Consider the following 21,667-nt stretch of genomic DNA (forward strand, 5'->3'; position numbering starts at 1 on the left):
TCTCGGTTAAATGATTTAGCTGCGATGAACACATAGTGGAAACATTTTTAGTAACCGATGAGCCGCATGTAGCAGGAGGTAAAACGGATGCCGCGGCTCATTTTCCATTTGTTTTGTGTGCATTTGCACTCCTCGTGTCCCCTCCCGCGGCTCCCTTGGCCGCCCCGCTCCGCCCCGGAGGCGTGACTTGGTGCCGATTGGCGTGTTCGCCGGAGAGCCGCTCAGGCTCCGCTCCCCCGGTCCCGTAGTACATCCGTGTGAAGCTGAGATAACTGGCCGCTCCGGCCCGAGCAATATGAACATCTGCCAGAGCCGCGCAGGTCCCTGCGAGTGAGGCGGCGAGGCGACGCGACGCGACGAACAGCGGCGCAACGGTGAGTTTCCGGAGGGGGCGTCCGGTTCCTTTCCGCCCCAGAGACTGATTTCAAAGGCAGACAGAGGCTGGTGTCCGTGCGGTGCACGATGGAAGCGTCTGGGAGGGGTGTGTGCATGCGTGCATGCATGTGCGTGTGTGAAAGTGAGTAAATGTGTGTGTGAGAGATAGTGAGTGCATGTGCGCGCCTGTGTGTGTGTGTGTGTGTGTGTGTGTGTGTGTGTGTGTGTGTGTGTGTGCGCGCGCGCGAGTATGCAGGGTGTAGGGGGTGGTCCACACTCTTACCTCCCTGTTCCCGTAGCGCTAACTGTGCCGTCTCTATCAGACAACTCGTACGCCATGCTTCCCGGGCCAGATTCCCCAGACAAGGCGGGACAGCTGTTGCAACACTTAGGATAAACGAGATTCGGGCAAAACACACAAATAATACAGTGAAACGGCCTCGGGTGGATGCAGGGGTTTCCATCACGCTGGTTAAAAGTGAGGCGGGATGCATGTTCGCTTACAAGCGGATCATTTTGCGAAGATCATCGCGTGTCAGTTTGGCAGGTGTGTCAGTCGCACGCACCGTGCACGTTATTACACAGTGCTGGTGAAAATCCTCCGAACTGCGATCGAGTTAAAAAAGCGCCACAGTATTTTTCCATCTTGAACACCGCAGCAGTTCTTTAATCATCACTGATCTGTTTAACATGCTTACAGTATGAGAAGAGGGTATATCAGTCTGCGTTTCTGTGCTCCTGGCGGGACGCATTTTCTTAAAATACTGCTGGTCTTTGGATGACTTAAACGCCAGCTTGTGAAAACTCAGAATATGTTTCCAGGAAGGCCCTTTTTTTCGTTGACGATCAGTTGACCGCTTTATTTTCTTACTTGACGCGCAACCGGGGAAATTCAGTTTTTTGATGACTTGGTGTCTCCTGCTAAGAAAGCGCAGTACGGCAGAAATGCGAGGCGCTTTTGGCGGCTCAGATACAGGCGTGCAGGGAGCACGATGCCTCCTTAGCCTGGAACTGGAGTAAGACGGTCTCCCAGCAAATGGCGTTACTCTTCCCCTACTCCGTGTTTACGTGTGCCCCGTTTTACAACCGCGCTGAAATTTCACCCTGATTTCTTATCCCTGAGCAGCACACGAATTATATTTCTGTAAATATACGAAATGCGTAGGGGTCAACTGCGTTTCGTGTCATAATACATGTAACTGATTTAAAACTGACGTCTGTGGAAATGCATTGTTTTTTGATCGCATTGTTGAAAAATGACATCCTTGAGTCATACCGGGATGTGATGTGGCGCCCAGGCTTAGCGGCAAAATGGACTTAATATCTGGGTGATCTGAAATTAAACTTAAAGCCGACGATGATGGTGGGTAGAGCTTTTTAATTCCCCTCTCTGTGCCGTTATCTCTAATGGAGGTCTGGGGGCCGGTAATGAGGTAGTTCCTGCTGGCTTCGGGGGCTTGTGAGGGATGGTCTGGGTCGGTAGCTGTGGAAGGGCCTGATCGTCATGCCTCCTCCAGTCTAGTGACACACGAACACCATGACACTTGCCGTCACTGGGGCACTTTCCATACATGCTGTGTTCACTCTCTGAGCATATATGGTGTCTCAGGGCATGGATCTGATCTGAAATGGACAGACACACAATGACATGAATGCTGAATATATTACAATACTCTCACTGCTATGAATTTTTTTTAATGTCTGAAACTGAATATTGTCATTTTACCGCGTAGTAATTGTGTAACATGGTTGTTTTGCTCCCGCTTTAAATATTTATGTTGGCAAAGAAACGAGTGTGACTGTGGCTCCAAACATGCAGGGGATCCTTTGTACTGGGTCCTGCTTGCATGTCGTATGTCGTACATCAGTACACCGGCTGAAATGTTACCATCGCACCCCGCTGGTATCTGAAGACATCACTGTGGCAGTGGGTGTCGGGGGTTGGGGGGGGGTGGGTGCGTGAGGTGAACAGTGGGTTCCTGACAGAAATGCCCGCCTCCCCTCCCTTGGGCTGAACTCATTTCCATGTATTAACTCTTATATCCAAGCTAACCTAAATCGCTTGTCCGCTCAGGCGAATGTGAGCAGCTGCTGGTCTTCAGGCTTTTTCGACTTGGGCTGATTTGAGGCAATCTTCCCCTCCGCCAGCATGATCCGATGACGGTCTGGATTCCCTCTGCTGCCATGAGCCAGGCGGGGGAGGGGGGGGGAAGGTTGGATGAGATCTGCTGTGGTGTGTTTTTTACTTTTGTAATCGGCGCAGGGAAACACCTGCCCGCATTCCACAACTTTCGTTGCCCCCCCCCCCGGCATGCTTGTGTCCGTTCCACACGTGAGGCGCCATGGTAGTTGTGTGAGTACGTCGCATTTCCCTACTTCCGTATTCTGCAGCACGTTTCTACACAGGTGGCGCAGTGGTTAAGGTCCCGTCAGCCTGCATTGTTGCAGTGCGGCGGCTCGGCGAAGCCACAGGAAGCTGCATCACGGAGCTGGCGGCATGAGGTCTAATAGCAGGAAGGCGCTGGCTTCCAGGGGCCATTGTGAAGGCCTTTCCCTACATTGTGGTAATGAGGAACAGCCCCTGTTATGACTGGGAGATGTTCCAGTCCCACCCTCACCACGTTAGAAAAGCCAACAGATCCCAGTGGCAAATGTTACCTGTATGTGTTTTGGCTGTAAGACTGTTTTGAAGGTTGTACTGACTGATGCTATTCAGAAATGCTGTGTGGGGAGGGGCTTGTGATGTTTAGCCCCACCCCCAATAGCTTGTGGGGAGGGGCCTGTCATTTTCACCCCACCCCCTCCAATCAGTTGAGGATGGAGCATGTGGTATTTTACCCTCCAGTATCCTACGGAAGGGGCCTGTGAGGTATGCCTCCCCCCTGATCGCTTGGGGAAGGGGTCTCTGTTTATCCTGTAATCAGAGCTGAGAATGGGCTGTGGTTCTTGGTGGTACCAGCAGGACTGTGTGTGTGTGTGTGTGTGTGTGGGGGGGGGGTTTGATGAGTCCATAGTGTTACACCAGCTTTATTTCTCGCAACCATTATCGGCAGACACTTCCTGTCTGCACAGATGATAACATTTTTAGATGTGGCACCCTCCCCCCCTTGGATAATCGCTCTGTTTTTTGTTTATCTTTGGGAGGGACTCTTATTCTGTTATTTCTTCTAGCTTTTCCATTATCCACCCACCCCTCTGTAACCCCCCTCCCCCCCCCAACCCCAAACAGCCATCTTTGTCTTCTGAAAAATGTACAAGAGGGCGTTTGGGATTGAAAGGCGCGTGTTTCGAGTGACCTGACGGGGCGGCTGGCCCACATTCTGACTCCACGGCGCCCCCGTTTCCTGCGACCGTCCCTGCATGCGTCGCACCCTGGACCTGCACCCCCCCCAGTTCCCCTAAACGTGTGGCACCCTTTGAAAGGTGTCGAAATTCATCCGAAACACCCTTCACGACTTTTTTTCCTTTTTTTAAAAGCCGGCTCACAGTGCCGCGTCTCGTTAGCTGAGTGTTTTAACAATTTTTCTTCATGTGTTTTTTTTTTTTCTTCTCTCGCCATACAAAGCAGACGCAGCTTGTTGATGTTTCATTAATTGAGCAAGAGTCGTCTGGAGGCTTCCGTCGAACCCTCTGAAGTGAATTTGGGAAGCGGAGGAGGGTGGGGAAAAAAAAGGTTTTAATTTGGAGTAAAACAAATTCACTCGGCGCAGAAAAATGCAGATGTAACTGGCCGAGGGGGGAAACTGAGGTGTTCAAAAAGTGCCTGGAAAGAAATGTGCATGTGTGAGCATCAGTGGGTGTGTGTGCATGCGCACCCAGACACACGTGTTGGCGGGAGTTGGCATGACGCCTCATCCCTGGATCTCTCTGAATGGGGCGTTTCACACTGTTTACACCCAAGGGCCAGCTGGAAATGAAAGCGGACATTAACCGGACAATGGCACTGCCACATCGCGGGTCACACGCCTCCTTTTTTTGTTTTCACCCAGAATCCTCGGAGGTGCTCTGTAATTTAAGCGGAGGCCCTTCCGTAATGGGTATTGTGATAGCCGTACTGTTTGCCCTTTTATGCCGCTGACAGATTTATTTTATGTCTTTAATGAGTACGGTCTGGAGGTGCTGTTGTCTTGCCGTGTGCGTTCATGGCGATGACGTGTTTGTGTGGAGCTTCCGGGGGTGGGTAGGTGGGCGGGGGAGGGGTGTCTAGGATATTCCAGCCATAACTGTAAGTGTCAGTAAGGTTGTGTGTTTGCAGTTTCCACCTGCTGCATTTAAAATAAGATAGTTAACTGATAGATGGTCTGCTTGGTCGTCTGGCTCTATGAGGCAGTAGAGCAACGGCAGGGGGGCTGGTGGGTAGCTGGGCGGCAGGAGCTGGGTGGCAGGAGCGCGGCGGGTGGAGGGGGGGTCGAGCACGTGGCGCGGCTACGCTATAAGCAGCTTGTGGCGGCGTCTTTCTATAGCTGCCCCGGTTTCGGAGCGACGGCTGGGGAGATGATGACCCAGAATTCGGCCTGGAGCGCTTTGCCGTCAGAGGAAACATGCTCCCGGCCCCCCCCAGGAGGTGGGGGTGTTGGAGGCTACCGACCGAGTGGGGTTGTTCGACTTGGGGTTTGGGGGTGAGCCAGCACCTCGTGGCTGAAGAGGAATTGGAGGTCTGCTGTTGCCGTGGGGGTTGGTGGGGGTTGGTTTGTTTACCCGCCATGAGTCACCTGAGACAAACACAGATGAGCATTGGCGTGGAGGGTCTTGTAATCCAGCACCCCCCTCTGCTCTCTCCCCCCCCCCAACACGGTTTAACTTGTAAGGGTTTTTTCGTTCATGTTCGTTGCCGGAACCTCTGGAGCAGACGGGTTTGGTTCTGTAGCAGTCGTGCTGAAATCTGGGGCGCGTATTTAAGGAGGAATGACGTGCAGGAGACGGTAAGAGAAAAGAGGAAGGAAGGGAACTAAGAAGAAAGTGTGAGGTCTTCCATTTTGGCGAATGAGGAGCCGGAGTGATACCCTGTGTTTGAAGATGAGAGCTTTGGTTTGCGGGAACTTTAAAGGTGCCGCAGTTTGGTCTGTTGCAGCGTAACGCTTTGCTGCTCAGATGGTGGGATGGAGCCTTTGAGTGTCTGCATGCTTCCCCGATATCCTCCCATATGGCCAAACATACGGCATTCCCAGTATTCCCAGTATGCGCGTCTCGCTTTCCTAAAAGGAGGTGATACTCCCCAGGCTTTCCCTTTATGTGTCTGGTGCAAGTTGGGGGGGGGGGGGTCACATGCTCTCTGGCCATGTGAGCACTGGGGCAAAGGTTAGAGGTTGAATTTCAGTTGACGTAAGTATCCTTAGGCCGTTTTTCGTGTGGTTGTGTCCACCAAGCCACTGGTATGTCAAATTGTAGCAGACCGGGGGGGGGGGGGATGGTTAATGGTTATAGATAGATAGGTAACCTTTATTGTCTTATAAGGATATTTGTCTTTGCAGTCTGTTCCAATACAAACAGAAGTACATTACCAGCCTCTAACATGTTGGGTAGAAACATATAAAACGACACACACAATGTGCACCCAGTCCCGTCATCCCAGGTGAGGCTCCTCTGGCCCCCGTGACCACAGTACGCAACCTGGTTTTCTCTGTTTAAAATACCTGCCTATGAGGAGGCAGGGGCAGGGGACGGAGTCCCATGACAGCGCTGAAGGCAGACCTTTGTGATGTCATAGCGGCTCTCGTCATGGCAACGCAACTCTGTCAAGCGTCTGCACTGGTGTCAGCATAGCATGTAGAGAAATCGAGGCCCGTACGCTTTGCTTATTTTCTCATAATAAGTTAATAGTCCTTTAGAGCGAAGCCAAGAGTTGACCAGTCTGAGACACGGACTGTAATTCCACCCCCAGTCCTGCCCCCTCCTACTGCTGCTCTATCTGTCGGCTGTCAATAAGTGTCTCAGGATTCCTCTGTCATGATCGGCTTGCCCCGCTGTTGGTTAGACAAATTGGTGGGACACTGTGAGCCCGGCTATGTACTGGAATAGGGCTGTTTGTGTTGTCCTGTTTTTTCCCACTGATTGGGTGAGAAGTGTGGAGCCCGCTTGGGGCCCGCTTGGGGCCTGCTTGGGGCCCGCTTGGGGCCCTGTGGTTCTCTGTTTAAACCCTCTAGCTAGTCCTGCCATGTCACCGGTGAGGTTTGACACCAAGCAGATAGCATCTGCGTCCCTTATGCTATTCCTGGAATCCATTTGGCTTCCAAAATAAGGAAGAGCGAAAATGGTCACTCAGATTCCGCGTCTCACTGGAGACCATGTGACTGACGGGGTCGTGAACCTCGGAGGGAGGTCTGATGCCATCGGAGCCCCGCGCCGAAGCTGCCTGCTTCACAACATCAAAGCCTGCGACTAAACAGGAGCCCTGCGCTGTGATCTGCCCGCGCTGGGGACACGTCCTGTCCTGCCCAGATGTCTGATTTCTCCAAAATGCGACAAAACGGAATTCCGTATGCCCTCATATCTCCAGCTCGTCAGGTCCTGAGACATTTTATGTGAATATTGATGCTTCAAATTGGTTACCAAATAATTCATTATGTAGCATGAATAGCGCAGTGTTGCATTAATTTTTAAAATTCTCAGAGTAGTCTGTTAAGAACCTGTGCAGGTTTCATCTGAGATTTTCTTTGATTATCCCATTGGGCCAGAGCTGACACTTCTCTCAGTATCTCTGCACTCTGTCTACCTCAGCTTTGATATTCAAAAAAGGTTTTAACGCAAAGTTTAGAAAGATTTGCTACCTCCTAAACCTTTCATGCCGTCATACCGTCCAGGCATTGTACCGCAGTATATGGTATTTTGGCGATATTTTCAAGAATAATGTTATTGTGGCATTTTGAAATCATGGCGACTTAAAATTTGCAGAGCAGAGGGGAAGTCCCTCAGGGTAAAATTGGCCGGGGGACCCTCATGATGAAATATCGCGGTATATCCATAATTCCAGAGTGTGCCGGATTACAGCGATGCAACCCAAACTTAATGGGAAATCTGTAAAATGGCGGAGCCTTGTTTATTTCTGCAGTTAAATTCGTCAGGTTGGGAGCAGCGCATTATCGAAGAGTGCAGTCTTGCTCAGTAATCAGGCGCATTTTCTCGCAGGTTAAAATGCAAAAGTAAACAAAGCACTAATGCCAAGATGCCAGATGCGATAAAGTGTCTTCCGGGCTGGTTTTAACCCGTCGTACTTTGCGGGGGATGCGCACACCGGGCCCTCGATGCGAGCTCTTACAGGAGCACTCTGCGGCGGAGATCCTCACGCACTCGGTGCTGCTTCGACGCGCTCTACGACGTGCTTATTTCTGCGCGTTCCTGTCCTCCTCCCCCTCTCTCTCCCGCGCTCGCCCAGCAAGTGCACGTCTCTCTGAGAAGCAGGTCTCGGTTTTGATGGATTATGCATCAAGTGGAATATCAGAGTTGTGGGGGGGGGGGGGGGTCGGGTTTAAGTAGATGGGAATTAGGGGCTGTGAAGGCACAGGGGAGCAGAGGCATTGTACTATCAGCCATGGCTGAAATGGCTTGGGGTTAACTGTGAGAGACTGCCATCTCTGCCCCCCTCAGGTCGTCAGACTCTCAGAATTCTCTCTGACTCGACATATGAAGTGGCAGTCTTGCCTAATGTGGGGGGAGGTGGGGGAATAGTGCTGGAGGGTGCAGCCCTTTTTACCCCCCTGTGCTCTCTTTAAGGTTTATCCTACCCTGGGGTATTATGTCTTTAATCCCAGGATATTGCTGAATTCTGGCTCTCTCCCCAACTTCACTTTGCAAGTATCATGACGTTAATTGCCGTTATATCTGCCACTGCAGTAGTTACGAACTCGGGTCGGGTTTCCTCTGCTGTGTGCATCCTGCTCCCGCAGCCTCCAGGGAGTCCTGTTGGGAAGGGCTCTGTGTATTAAAAAGAACCGCACCGTAAAGCGATGCGATGCGGAGTTTGGACGCATGCCACCCGGCTAATGCGGCCGCATATGAATTGACCAGGGCTGAGGAAATGGGGAGCTCCTTAAGGGCCGGATTGAAGTGTTTCCAGGCATTAGAGGATCCTCGGCCTGCCTGGCTTTGCTTTTGCGGGCTGATTCGATGGCGGAGTCGCCTGCTGACAGGATGTCGGTTCGCTTCGTCCCGCTTTTGCCGTGCCTCACTCCATGCGCGGTTTATTAGCATTTCTGCGTGCGTTAGCCTTTTCGCCCTGGGCATCCTGATACCGCCTCGGGGCTGAATGCCGCCCTGTACTGGATCATGTGCGGATTATTTATTATTATTATTATTATTATTATTTATTATTGTTGTTGTTGTCGTCATCCTACTCACGCCCCTCCCTCCGTACATCTCTTCTGACTGCCAGCGTCATCTGGATCTACGTCATTTTGACCTGGAAGTTCCAGATTTATTTGCAAGCACACAGTGAAAATGACTCATCACTAATTCATTGTTGTTATGTTATCTGATCTGTTTATTACAAACTTAATACTTTGTTAAATAAACATACCTCCTATATTTAATATTACGACAAAAGAATATGACTTTATTTTTGATGACTCAGGTATAATGTGTTTTTTTTCACAGGTGTACACCACACTTGCATTATCACTTCCCTTTTTTTGAGAACTGATGAGCCAGCCCTCTTTTCCTTAAGGTACACGGAAGGGTCCATGGCCCGATTGTGGGGGTGTGCTGGGACCAGGCTTCTGTAAACAGCCTGGCCGGCGGTACAGTTTGCTGCATTTTTTACACAGCCCCTCTCTGGCTTCTTGGAGGTGGTCGCTCACCGGGGGCTCTGGGCTTCCTGCTATTTCATTCCGGATACCTGTTTGGGGTAAGAGTAGCGGTGGCAGGGGGATATGGGGGGTGGAGGAAAGGCTGGGGGGTGGGGGGGGATTCCAGTCGGCTGCATGTGACGAATGCTTATGATGTCACACTGCAGCCTCCCCCCTCTCTGATCCAACCCCTCACCTTCTGGTTTTGATTTATCTCTCGTCTTCGTACGGCCTGCTGCCTGGCACAGGAAGTCTGCTTCCTTTCTGCATGCTGGAGAGAGTCCTCAGGTGCTCAGTGCCTGGTGCTCAGGGCTGCTATCATCTTGGGCTTTGCTTGGTTCCTTTTCTTGATGACCGACCATTTAATGACAGTGACGAGACGAGTGGCAAAAGGTTCAGATCTCAGCACAGAACGGTCCACAGCCAAGTGGCCGCGGTGTCTGCGTGGATTAATGTACCGATCAGGAGTTATTTTAGATCAGGCGTGTAAAACATCTCAGCGATACTCCTTTGGCGTCTTCGTGGTCCTTGCTGTTTTATGCCGGTGTGACAGGAGGAAACCGATCGTCTCTCGTTCATTTGTTTACGCCTGTCGTCCCACGTCTCCGTAAGCCTATCATCCTGGGGGCATGATGACGCCAATGTGGTGAGGTCATCGGGGCGGCTGGGGGGGGGGCGTCTGAAGTGGAATGTGCGGGGGAAAAGCGACCGCACTGACTCTTGACTGTCAGGTGCCCTCGCTGCTGGGCCCCTCGCCTCCACTGCGTGGGATATTTTATGCAAATGAAGCCTCTTCACGGATCCCGTCTGACATTCCGTGAATGCATCCCCGTCCTTCAGTCTAATATAAACCCGGCTTTTCTAACACGCCTCGCAAGTGGATTAATTGGGACGCGTAAATACAATTACCCTCGATTTCTGTAATTGCAGAGGTTCACATATTTTCCGTCAGTGGCCTTGATTATTTCAGCCATTTGTCTAACAGCTATCTGACTATGTCAAATGTCTGTCTTATTTGTTAAATGGCACTTTTTATTATTGTGACTGTTGTCAGGTCAGAATACATTGTAGGAGCAATTCATAGAGAAGTCCAGAGAATTCCACTGACTGTTTTTCTCTTCAGTGAATCAGATTTAATATTATATAGCAGTTATTAGGAGCAAAGGGTGGCTCTGTGTTTAATTTATAAAGTATAATACAATGTCCTCGGGTTTCAAAAGGCTTCCTCTCTTAAACGTCGAAAACTTACCAGATGTATAATAAATTATCTGGCAGTTAGGCGTTTGATCTCAAGCAGAGTTTATTTCCTTTTTTTAAAATCTTTTGTCCAGTGGACAGCCCCCATGCCAGAGTCAGTGGATTCGTGAATGAATGCAAGTAAGCAAACTGTTTGCTAACAGTGTTACTGACACCCCTACACTGCTTTAGTTTCAGACTTGGGTGACTGACAGAGAATGTGATGTAAATTAATGAAATCTTTCGGGTACTAGATGTCAACCCTGGCAAAGACCTCCGTATGAATGCAGAAACATTGGCTTCTACTATAGAAACAAATTCTAGACCAAGTTGAGGTCAGAAAGGCGGATCTCCAAACACATGCTCTGAAATGCACTTCTTTTCAGTGGAGAGCAGAGAATTTTTATTCACCCACTATGATGTAAACTAAAATTCTCTCTCTACTTGTACTGCAAATATCCAGCCAAGTGACCTTGGTTGACTAGTAGGGAGGCCTAACATCTCAGATTCAGGATCCCCAAGGGAAGATGTTTGTTTGTCATCCAGATACCTGTCCTTGACATGGTGAGCTTGTTTGGAGGCCAGAGCTGAGTTTGCTGCTTTGTGAGAAGCTGCGGTTACAGGAAGTGGTTTAGCGGAGCATCGAGTGCGAGCAGCTCTGCTCTGTCCGGTTTCTGCAGAACAGTGTAGCAGGTGAAAAACTGCCTGTGTGAGCAAATGGAAAATTTCAATGCAGTCAGAAAGTGTCTGAGGCTCTATAAGAGGCGTCCGTCCTTTTCGACGCTGCTAGACGTATAAAATTCCCATCCACGGTTCTACGGGAATGGTGGGAAAAGTGAGCGGGTGATGTTCGTTAATTGTGACGAATGTGCTTTCTGAGGATCGCAAACCGTTAATTTGCTCTGAAAGAAAAAGCCCCACCTTGCTGGCAGTGTTTGGTTTGGACGCTCTTATGTATGGGAGGCGCCATCCGCGATGTTTAATCCGAATGAGGCCCCGACGGGTGGAAAATGACGAAAATGTCCGCGCAGGCTGGGCAGGACAGGCGCCCTGAATTAAAAATGATTGAATAACCAAGGAATGTAAATTCCGAGGAAATATCTCCGAAGAATTTCCTGTTTGAGGGCAGGACCCCCCACCCCCAGCCTTTGATGTTTTTGTGATACGTGAATCGCCGCAGTTTCACTCAGCATAAACAAACTTTCTCTTGAATGTCAACTGGGGATGTAAATTTAAGCAGCTGATTTTTAAAGTAGCCTTAAAGAAAGTACCCAATGGACCTCGTCTGCTATCTGACTCCTGACACAGGTGTCGGGGGGGGTGAAGGTTCAGCCTGTGGGCAGGATGGGAGGAGGCTGTGTGAAGAGAAGCAGGCCCCGCTAAGACCCCAGCCCGCCCACCCCCGGCCCCAGCCATGGCCAACCACCTGGAGCTTCTCGGTGAGCTGCAGCAGCTGGAGAAGGTGCCCAGTCTGGAGCGGCTGCGGGCGGCGCAGAAGCGACGGGCTCAGCAGCTGAAGCGATGGGCGCTCTACGAGAAGGAGATGCAGAGCAAGAAGCGGCGGGCGGACAAGCGGCGTCCTGCCGCCGCCTCCGCCGGGGCCTGCAGACGGGTCTGCTTTGCCGCCAGCGTGGCCCTCCTGGAGGCCTCCGCCCGGAACGACGCCGACGACGGTAAGCGTCCGCAGGCCGTCCTGGAATATGGACCAATCACACTGCACGCTCTTGACCACATGACAGCAGCATGTAAAAAAAAACAAAGTGACAGGGTGTTCATCAGCATGCGTTCCATTGTTCAAGTTGGGTTCCTACACTCAATAACAGAAGTATGTAGGCCGGTGAAAATCCCCGGATGTTGTTCTTTCGCTGCCCCAAATATCGAGGATACAGCTGAATCCTCACCTGTGAGAACGATCCCACGATTCATTGCATCCTAAGTTTTGTTCATTTTTTTTTGATTAGCGAAAACACTCTGGCCAAGAGCACAAGTGCGTTCTTTGCAATCTTGGTATTGACAGGCACCCGCCGTTATTAATTAATAGTCTTAGACATGCTTGTTATGGTGGTTTTGACCAAACCAGCCCTAATCCGAGTGACGGCTATATATGGAATAAATCCACAGCTGCTCTGAAAAAGGATAATTTTTTTATTCCCGCACAGACAGTGCTGAAGGAAAGGCTAAGGATAATTGTGCCTGTCAGTGTGTCGGAAACGACTGGCAAATAACCGGCCTGACTGATAAAGTGGCAGACGTCTGTGCTGCGGGCGATGCAGGTTCCCCCCATGTCTGTAAGGAAACAGGGGACAGCGTGGACCGGGTCCCCCAACCCCCCCCCAATGGTTTTGCGCTCAGTGACTATGTGTTGGTGCTCTCGCTTCTTGCTGACAGACAGACAGCTTTACAGTCGCTGCCTGTCGATTTGCTGCTTGTGCTTGGAGCGAACGCTTTCTGCGTGTGTGAGTGCAGGCCGGAATTTCACGTTGAAATCTAGTAAAGACGCACGCAGTGGTGGGGGAGGCTTCCGAAGGTGCGTTAGACTAGCTGGTCGCGGTTAAAAGGAAACATTAGACTTTCTGGGCATTATCTTGACTAATGTAACCCGAAGTGTGATTTTGTCCTCGGATGGTTCATTTCCCTCTTTAAAGTCAGTCTGACTGCTTTTCATTGTCTAGCTTTGGTCAGTGCTTGAAGGGTGAGCAAACGGGTCCCAATATTCACCTTGTTATAGATACTTTATTGATCCCTGTGGGGAAATTCTCTTTACGCCACCCCCCCCCCCCCCCCCCCCCCACAACTTGCTCTCTGCTGGTGAGAACAAGCTGACTGTGAAGGGCAGCCACCTGTGGTGGGGCCTAGGGAGTTGGGGGGTTAAGGGCCTTGCTCAAGGACCCACAGATGTGCCGAGGCTGGGCTGGAACTAGCGACCTTCTGATTATGAGAGGTGCCAGTACGCAGGAAATGTTCCCGGTTCCCTGGAACAAAAACAAAGGGACCTATGTGTGTGTGTCGGCCTCCTCAGCCCAAGGCTTTGGCCAAATGAACCCACACACCTGACTGTGATCCCTGGACCCAACACTTACGGCCACGGTCCGGATCCCTCACTGGGATCACTGGGAATTATCCGTCTTCTTTTTTCTGATCCTCTTCTTCCAGGACATTTTCCAGCCCCTGTAAGTTAATGTGGTTTATGTCCATTAAAGCAATCAATCTGCCCACAGGAAAACATGCATTTTAAAAAGTCTAGCTCTCCCCCTCCTTTTATATTTACATTTTACATTTATTTTATTTAGCAGATGCTTTTGTCCAAAGTGACGTTCAAGTGATGCAAATATCACACTGCAAGCATTACGGCCGTTACGGGGATGACAGACATGAGTGAAGCGATGCTGAGCTTCTGATAAATTCCCAGGTGCAAGTGTAAACAGCAGAATGGTGTGTGAGTGTCCTTGCGATGGGCTGGCCCCCCATCCTGGGTTGTTCCCTGCCTCGTGCCCATTGCTTCTGGGATAGGCTCCGGACCCCCCGCGACCCAGTAGGATAAGCGGTTTGGATTATGAATGGATGGATGGATGGATGTAAGTGTAAACAGCAGAGGAGCCGGAGCTGCATGTCATCTAACGAAGGGAGAAGCTAATATGATAAAAAAGTGGAAATGATTTCAGGTAGTAAGGAGTGATGTTGGCCGCTGGTAGCAGAGAAACGTGTCGTTTTGTGTCCTTCTTCCCTGGTAAAGATGTTCGCATAGCAAGCTTGAGTAGGGTCTCCTTTCTCCTTTAGCACAGCTTTGTTCACACTCTGCTGGGAAGCCAGAACTGACACTATGGCTCTCGGCCAGATGACTAAGCTGGTTTAAAGGCCCTGAAACACCCTGCACTGAGCTTCACATTTCCTAGAAATTAGACCTGCCTGTCTGTCTGTCTGTTCCACCTGCCTGTCTGTCTGTCTGTCCCACCTGCCTGTCTGTCTGTCTGTTCCACCTGCCTGCCTGCCTGTCTGTCTGCGTGTCTGTTCCACATGCCTGTCTGTCTACGTGTCTGTTCCATCCATCTGCCTGTCTGTCTGCGTGTCTGTTCCATCCATCTGCCTGTCTGTCCATCTGCCTGTCTGTTCCACCTGTCTGTCTGTTCCGCCTGCCTGCCTGTCTGTCTGTTCCGCCTGCCTGCCTGTCTGTCCATCTGCCTGTCTGTTCTGCCTGCCTGTCTGTCTGTTCCGCCTGCCTGCCTGTCTGTCCATCTGCCTGTCTGTCCATCTGCCTGTCTGTTCTGCCTGCCTGTCTGTCTGTTCTGCCTGCCTGTCTGTCTGTTCTGCCTGCCTGCCTGTCTGTTCCGCCTGCCTGCCTGTCTGTCCATCTGCCTGTCTGTTCCGCCTGCCTGCCTGTCTGTCTGTTCCGCCTGCCTGCCTGTCTGTCTGTCCATCTGCCTGCCTGCCTGTCTGTCCATCTGCCTGTCTGTCCATCTGCCTGTCTGTCCATCTGCCTGTCTGCCTGCCTGCGTTCCGCCTGCCTGCGTTCCGCCTGCCTGCCTGTCTGTCCGCCCATCTGTGTGTTTGTCCGTATGTCTGTCTGTCCGTCTGTCTGTTTTCCCATTGTCTGTTGTGTTTGTCCGCCTCTCTGTCACCGTCTGTCTGCATTAATTGCCTTTGGCATTCAGAAAGCCAGCATTCCTGTTTGCCGCTTTGCCTTGGCGGGTGTCCTGCTTCGCAGTGTCCCACCTGGGCGACACACGTTTTATTAAACACCAGCCTGTGCTGATGTTTATATGTGGGGGTGGGGGGCATTGAACACTGTCAAGGACACGAGTCACATGCGAGGTGAAACGCCTGAGCGTGTCCCCACTGCAGAGGCAGCTGCCTGGCCTTGGGCTCCTGTTCTCTCTCCATGCCTCGGAGCTTCCCAGATCAGGCGGAGGTTGCGGAAGGGTTTTGCTGACGAAGATCATCGAATTTGGGCCGCAACTGATGACACTCAGGGCCCCCGAGGAGGGGAACATCCAGGCGGACATAATGAAGCTCACCTGCCAATTGTACATTTTAACACGGAAATCGGAATGTTCCACAGCGACATTTCCCAGGGCATCGTCTAGGCCATTCAAGGCCACTTGGTCCTACACGGTCATGGTAGATTTTGGGTTGCGTCAGAGAACTATCAGCTGCCACAAAGCCTTCTGGGTATTTAAATGGGGAAAAAGGACATGTGTGTGTGTGTGTGTGTGTGTGTGTGTGTGTGTGTATGGCCGTCCTATTTTAGAATGATCTATTAATATTCCTGTCACTGTAGAATGATCTACTTTTGAAAGCACCTGCTAGAATGGTCTCAATATGGTGTGTATGAGAGCCAATGTCCCAGTACTGCTGTGACCCTCAGTACTGCTGTGACCCTCAGTACCGCTGTGACCTCCGGCACTGAGAAGCGCAGACACCCCCGCTAGCCTGGCTATGCAGGGGAAGCCGGCCGGCCGCCGTTCGGTGGAACTCGCTGCCGCGTGTTGCCGACAGAAACTCGGAGGGAAATCCTCGGCGTTCGCGGGGGGGTTCACGTCCTCGACACCAACACCAGCCAGCTGGCCCTCACCTTTGTTATCACTCTTCCCGTTTTCTACTCCCCCTCCACCCAGATAATCTCATGATAATCAGCCAGAAAGCCGAAGTAGCGGGGAAATGAAGCTGAAGAGGGATATTAACGTTCTTCTGCTTCTGCTTCCATTGTCCGAGCTACAGACGTACATTCTTGCATTTTATAAACAGAATTCCAAAGCGGTATCTGCCTTGTATCTATGGTGCATGAACACAAGCGTTTAAGGTGTTATTTGAGATGGAATTATCACCCAGATGTGGACAGTTGGATGGTGATCGTAATAATTGCTTTGCTGTTATTGTAATTGATAAGAGCGTTTTAATAGTGGCAGTATTGCAGCAGCAGTAATAATGTTAGTAGCAATAATCACACCTTTTTTTCTTTTTTTTTCAGGTGTTCTGTTGCATATGGCAGCCTATGGCAGGTTGAATCCATTGCCTGTTTGTTGACAGTTATGCTAATCTGTGCTGATTAATGAGGGGCTAATTGGTGCACTTCTCTGGCCAGCATATCTGAGAATATCCTGCAGTTTGGCACCAGCGTGTCCCTGCTGTTTATGGACACCCCCCCCCCCCCCCCAGTGAGAGGATCAGCCCCAGGCCCCCAGCTGGCCATGTGCGCCGATTCATGTGTACGTTTGGCCGTTTGGGCTGCTGGCTTGCCTGGGGGGCTGGGGAATGACTTTTAAGCTCAGGTTGCCATTGTTCATGGGTCTAGATGAGAGAAATCAAATCAGTGGTAGTGCTGTGACCACAAACTACACCCATGTTGCCTTATCTGGAGGCTGGTGATGTGTCCCTAATGCTCTACGGTGCCATCCTGTGGTTGGAGGCCTCACTGCAGTTTTACGTTCTATTCCATGTTATTGTACCTTCCAGGGAGTCCCAGGTCAGGATAGGGCATAGGACTCTGTCACAGTAATGTCCCATTTAATTATTAATGATAATTATTCTCACTGTATGATGGTCCTCAGGGCTATTGGGCTATAACCGTTTTTATAATCGCTATTTTCCGTTGACGAGGTTTGGTTCTTGGTACGGAGCCCCTGGCTGAGAAGTTTGACATCTGTTTTCGTCTTCCCCAGATGAAGGCGCTTTTAAACGTGGTTAATATTTCCTGGCTTGGGACGCCGTAGGCGGTATTTCAGAATGGAATTGCTGAGGTATCGGTGAAACTAATAGTAGCCATAAACGAAACCGTAAACTTCAGATGCGAAGTAGCCGAGTCAGTCTTTGATGAATGCGGCTTGTTCGTTTGTTATAACGGCGTCTTATGTTTTTTTTTAATTTTCGTTGATGCTCATTGCGATGCATCACGCTGTGTTGGAGCCGTGGTGTAAATCCTGCGTCTTAATACGACACCTTTACAATCTCCAGCGTTTTCATAAAATCGAAGCAAATCTCCCTGCGGCACTTTATGTTGAGCTAGAGCGGTTAGGGGTGGGGGTGGGAAAAGCTGAAGTCGTCCCCCCCCCCCCCAGAGGGGGAACGCTTCCTATGAGCTGCATGAGCTGAGAGAAGGTCAGATGATGGTACGCTTTGAAAAACCAGACAGGCTGTAGTCTAAGCAAGAAGGAGCCAAGTCTGTGAGGACAATGTGGTTTGTGCTCTGGGATCACACGTTACATGGAGCTCTTTATTCAAACTCATGCAGATTCTTCTGGGTCTCGGAGATGACAGATGAGTTTCTGGGGGTGATGTGTTCCCAGGAATCTGAGACCTGGTGTGCGAGCAGGACATCCTACTCATAAGTTCAGATGTACATAGTAATTGGTCAGATGGTTGTAGATAAAGCTTGATTAAGTGAGAGAACGGAGGTGGGATGTTAGGTGGAGCTGTGTGGTGGAGGATTGTGGGAGATGTAGTGCCATGTAAGGATAATCGATGCACCCCGCTTGGGGTCCTGCCCTTCTTGGCAGGGATTCCAGGTTGATCGTGGTCCTGGCCCAACCCTGGAATATCGATTCAACGGTTTATCCAACCATTACTTATCATGCTCTGGGCTGTCGGGGATCTCAGGCAGTAAGAGATGGGATGATGTGGATGTGGTGGATGTCATTCCAGCACTCAGTCGGAGTCGGATCCATCCTGGAGCGGACAAATAAGGAAGTTTACAGTGAACGGGGACTTGGAGGATTCTTCGGGGAATGCACATGGAATACCGCCCTGAACCCCGTCCCCTTGACCGGCTTCCCTTCGGAAGGTGGCGCTATGACACCAGTCCGTCATGCTTCAGGAATTAATATCTAATCACATTCCCCAGAAACTAGGCCAAGGATTTTTGACAGTGACACGCGCTCCTTTGAAACTGGGACCTTCTGATCTCTGTGTCTCCTGCCAGACGCGCGTGAACCCTGCCTCAAGCAGCGTGAGGCCCGAGAGTCACTTCCGACAACAAAGGAATGAAGAGTCCTATTCTCTCGCTAGCGTTGCATTGAATGGAAAGGTTGGTTACATTTTTAAAAGGGCAGTTCGGTGCTTCTAATGGAGAATTTGTGAATTTTTTTTTTTCCCCCATCTGAAAGAGTAATTATCTCAATGTGAGATAAATTACGACATTACAAATTGCGGGTTTCTGGGATTGCAAATCCGTGTGTGGTGCACTTGTTCTGTCGCTGCAGATACTAGTGGGACATGGCTAATTATAAGGCTTGTCTTGCTTTTACTGTCCTACTAAAACCAGCATCTCCAGCAAAAGCCAGCCCGCGTTGCAGCTTATTTCAGGCATGGCTCAGGGGCATTGTGTATAAATACAAAAGGCATTTTAAAAACGCCTATGCAGTCTAATTTTAGGATCCAGTGTTTCCACTGGAACTTTGTGTGTAATTATGCAGTTCTGCTTTTTGCAGTGTGCCCGTTCCTGCTGCGTAATGCGCACCATCGGGTGCCAGCGCTATAGCTTTCCGTGCTGCTGATTATCTAGCCCTCATTCTCGCTCCTCCTCCCCCTCCCAGAAAAAGACGTCATTTTGAAAGGGGGACGATTGCGAGTGTTTGCGCTCATGGCCGCCTCGAGTCGCTGCCCTGCCATCCTGCGCCCTGACAGCCGTAGCTGCACTTTCGGTGTTATCGGCTTCTGGTCATCTGAAAACCAGAAATGCTTCCCCCCTCCCCTCAGAAATTAGAGTCCGGCAGGGTGGGGCCTCTCCGCTGTTGTTTTTTTTCCCCTCCTTTACTGATTGACGTCTCGGTTATCTGGTGAAACCTCCAGCCAGACGCCCCCCTAACCCACCCAATGTAATTGCCTCAGAAAACCATTTCAACAAATTGTTCCTTTTTCGTACACCCCCCCCCCCCCCCCCAACAAAGACTTGCTGGAGATCAGATTATAACAGTAATGATGCTCGATCTATAATGGCTATGATAATAATAACCGCTGTAATCATCGCGGGGAGCTCTCCTGGGACCTGCGGCTCATCTCAGACACAGATACGAATCGCTTTGAAGGCAATTGCATCATCTCTGTCTCACTCTGTCCCTCTTCGAATCTGCCCTCTGAATCTGCCTCTGCTTTGTTTGCTTATTCCTTCACATTAAAAGGAAATGAGGACTGATAAGGTGGACTATTGGCAGTGTGCGCTGATTGGCAGGTAAGGTAGCGGACAGGCACGATGGTAAAGAAGCGAATCGCTCCACGTGGCCCCGGTGCTGACCGTAAGGCCGAGCTGTAAATGGACTGGATGTGTGTCACTCGAATGAATTATTCAGACTCCTGGAAAGAGTTTGCAAGGGAAGAGGATGTCCTTGTGGTCGCGAGCCCATCTTTGTGGGGGATTTGCCGAGGACTGGCGATGTGGGTGGTCATCTGAGATCTTCACAGTTCCGCCTGGGAGTTTTTACCAGTCTGATCCGACCTGTCCTCAAAAAACTGCAAAACGCCTGGTGGGCGTGGGCCTTATTTAGGCTCCGCCTCCTTCCTTCGATCGCCCTCACAAAATCAGCCTACGTCATGTATACTCATTCTTTCTGGTTTTGATGCTGCACACTTGTAAATTTGTTCCAGTCCTTGAGGGGGCTGCTTTGGCCCTTTTTACATCCATGGATCTTTGTATATTTACATTCATTTTTATTTAGCAGACGCCTCTGTTCAAAGCGGAATACAAGTGAGGCACGTCGCAAACGTGCTAGTCAAAATGTTTATTTCTACTATTTTACATTTCAAAATAATTCTAAAGACATCAAAACTATATATATATAAAAAAAATAAACATGCAATTATTCACTGACCAAAAAACCCATTAAACAAGAAATAATCTTTGGTAGATGGGGCAGCTCTGTGGGTTGGGACTCAGACGTTTGCTGGTTCAAATCCCATAATCAGCCGAGTGATCCCACCATTGGGCCCCTGAGCAAGGCCCCTAACTCCCATTGCTCCAGGGCCTGGCTTCTTTCTCCTCTACACCAGTTCCATGAGGTGGCCTCCTGAGATGCTTTTCCAGCTGTCCTGAAGGAGCTCCCATACCTGGGCTAAGCACTATCTTGCCGCTTTCCTTCATTCTCTGGTTGAACACCTTCAGAACTATCTCTACTGTGTTTAGGTCAGGTGGCCAGGTCATGTAACGCGGCACTATCCCTCTCCTTTGTAGGCGGCCTGGTGTGTTCAAACTTTTGACTGGTGCTGAATGTGCTGTCAAGGAACTAGGTTGAACCTCTAAGAATGCAGTTACTAGAATAAGCAGCGTAGAGCAAGAGCAGAAGAACACCTTCCGAACAAAGGAAGAAAGTGCAACATTACTAACATTCAGGACTGTTGTGCAACAAACTTCCAATTTACTTTTAATTCATACAGAAAATCCAAAAAGAGTGATTTCATCTCTGTCAGTTATTGCGCAGCATCCTATTGGCTACCTCAGGTAATTGACAGTGCTAGATAAGCCCGCCTACCCTGGAGTACTGGAGGCCTCCTTTCCTTAGCATGCATTAGTGACTTATGTATCATTGTTATGTATTTACTCCTCCCTTTTCCTACCCTCCAGCCTTCCCATCTAGTCGTGTGGCTCAGGCAGCCTGTGGGCGGCTGATAAACTGACAGATGACATTAAGTGTCCCTGGGCAGCTGGAATAACCCATACCAGTGTTTGGGAAGTTACTCGCAAAAGTAATCCGTTACAGGCAGTTCAGGTCCAGAAGGTATAAATCCAGACCAAGGTTTTGTTTCAGCCAACCAGTTGAGTCCTCTGTGACTGTAACTCTTTATGCTCAACTGGTTGGTTCCAGCAACGCAGCATACTCTTCAGGAGGTTTACGGCATCAGGCTGTTGTGTGTTCACATGGCATGTGTATCCCCAGCATTTGAAATGAATTGGTGTTTAGTACATCGTCATCTCCTCCCTTTCTCTGCCCTGCAGGAGGGTGGACCCGTTTCCCGGGGGTGACTGCCGTGATCAGCGATTCAGTTGCACAATTGCACATGCAAATCGGTGAATTAACCTGGAAAGCACAAAATTTTGTATCTTGCTACTGTTAACCTACACCGCTGCTATGATGTGAAATGACTCGATCGTTACTTGGGAATTTAATGCGAGATATTTTAAGGGATTTAAGAACCCATCCAGATGTTCTCTGATGTACATAATGTCAATACGCATCTTCAAACCAGGTTACAGCTTAATAACATTCAAGGTCTTAATAAAACAAACATCATGTCCCAGCAGCTGACTATATAAATAGCCAGTAACTGAAGTGGTCTCCTCTGATGTGGGCCCT

General features: G+C 50.1%; 1 protein-coding gene across 1 annotated transcript in view; it reads left to right on the plus strand.

Annotated features, from left to right (window-relative positions):
• The first annotated feature begins 219 nt into the window (after window positions 1-219).
• The window catches only part of ppp1r16b (protein phosphatase 1, regulatory subunit 16B), a 34,611-nt gene continuing 13,163 nt past the window's right edge, over window positions 220-21,667 (plus strand). The window contains exons 1-2 of the mRNA XM_049021818.1: window positions 220-374; window positions 11,700-12,064. Coding sequence (XP_048877775.1) covers window positions 11,806-12,064 — 259 coding nt within the window. The 5' untranslated portion in view covers window positions 220-374; window positions 11,700-11,805. The remainder of the gene's footprint in view (window positions 375-11,699; window positions 12,065-21,667) is intronic.

The sequence above is a fragment of the Brienomyrus brachyistius genome, chromosome 8, assembly GCF_023856365.1.
Source record: "Brienomyrus brachyistius isolate T26 chromosome 8, BBRACH_0.4, whole genome shotgun sequence".
NCBI classification, from domain to species: Eukaryota; Metazoa; Chordata; class Actinopteri; order Osteoglossiformes; family Mormyridae; genus Brienomyrus; species Brienomyrus brachyistius.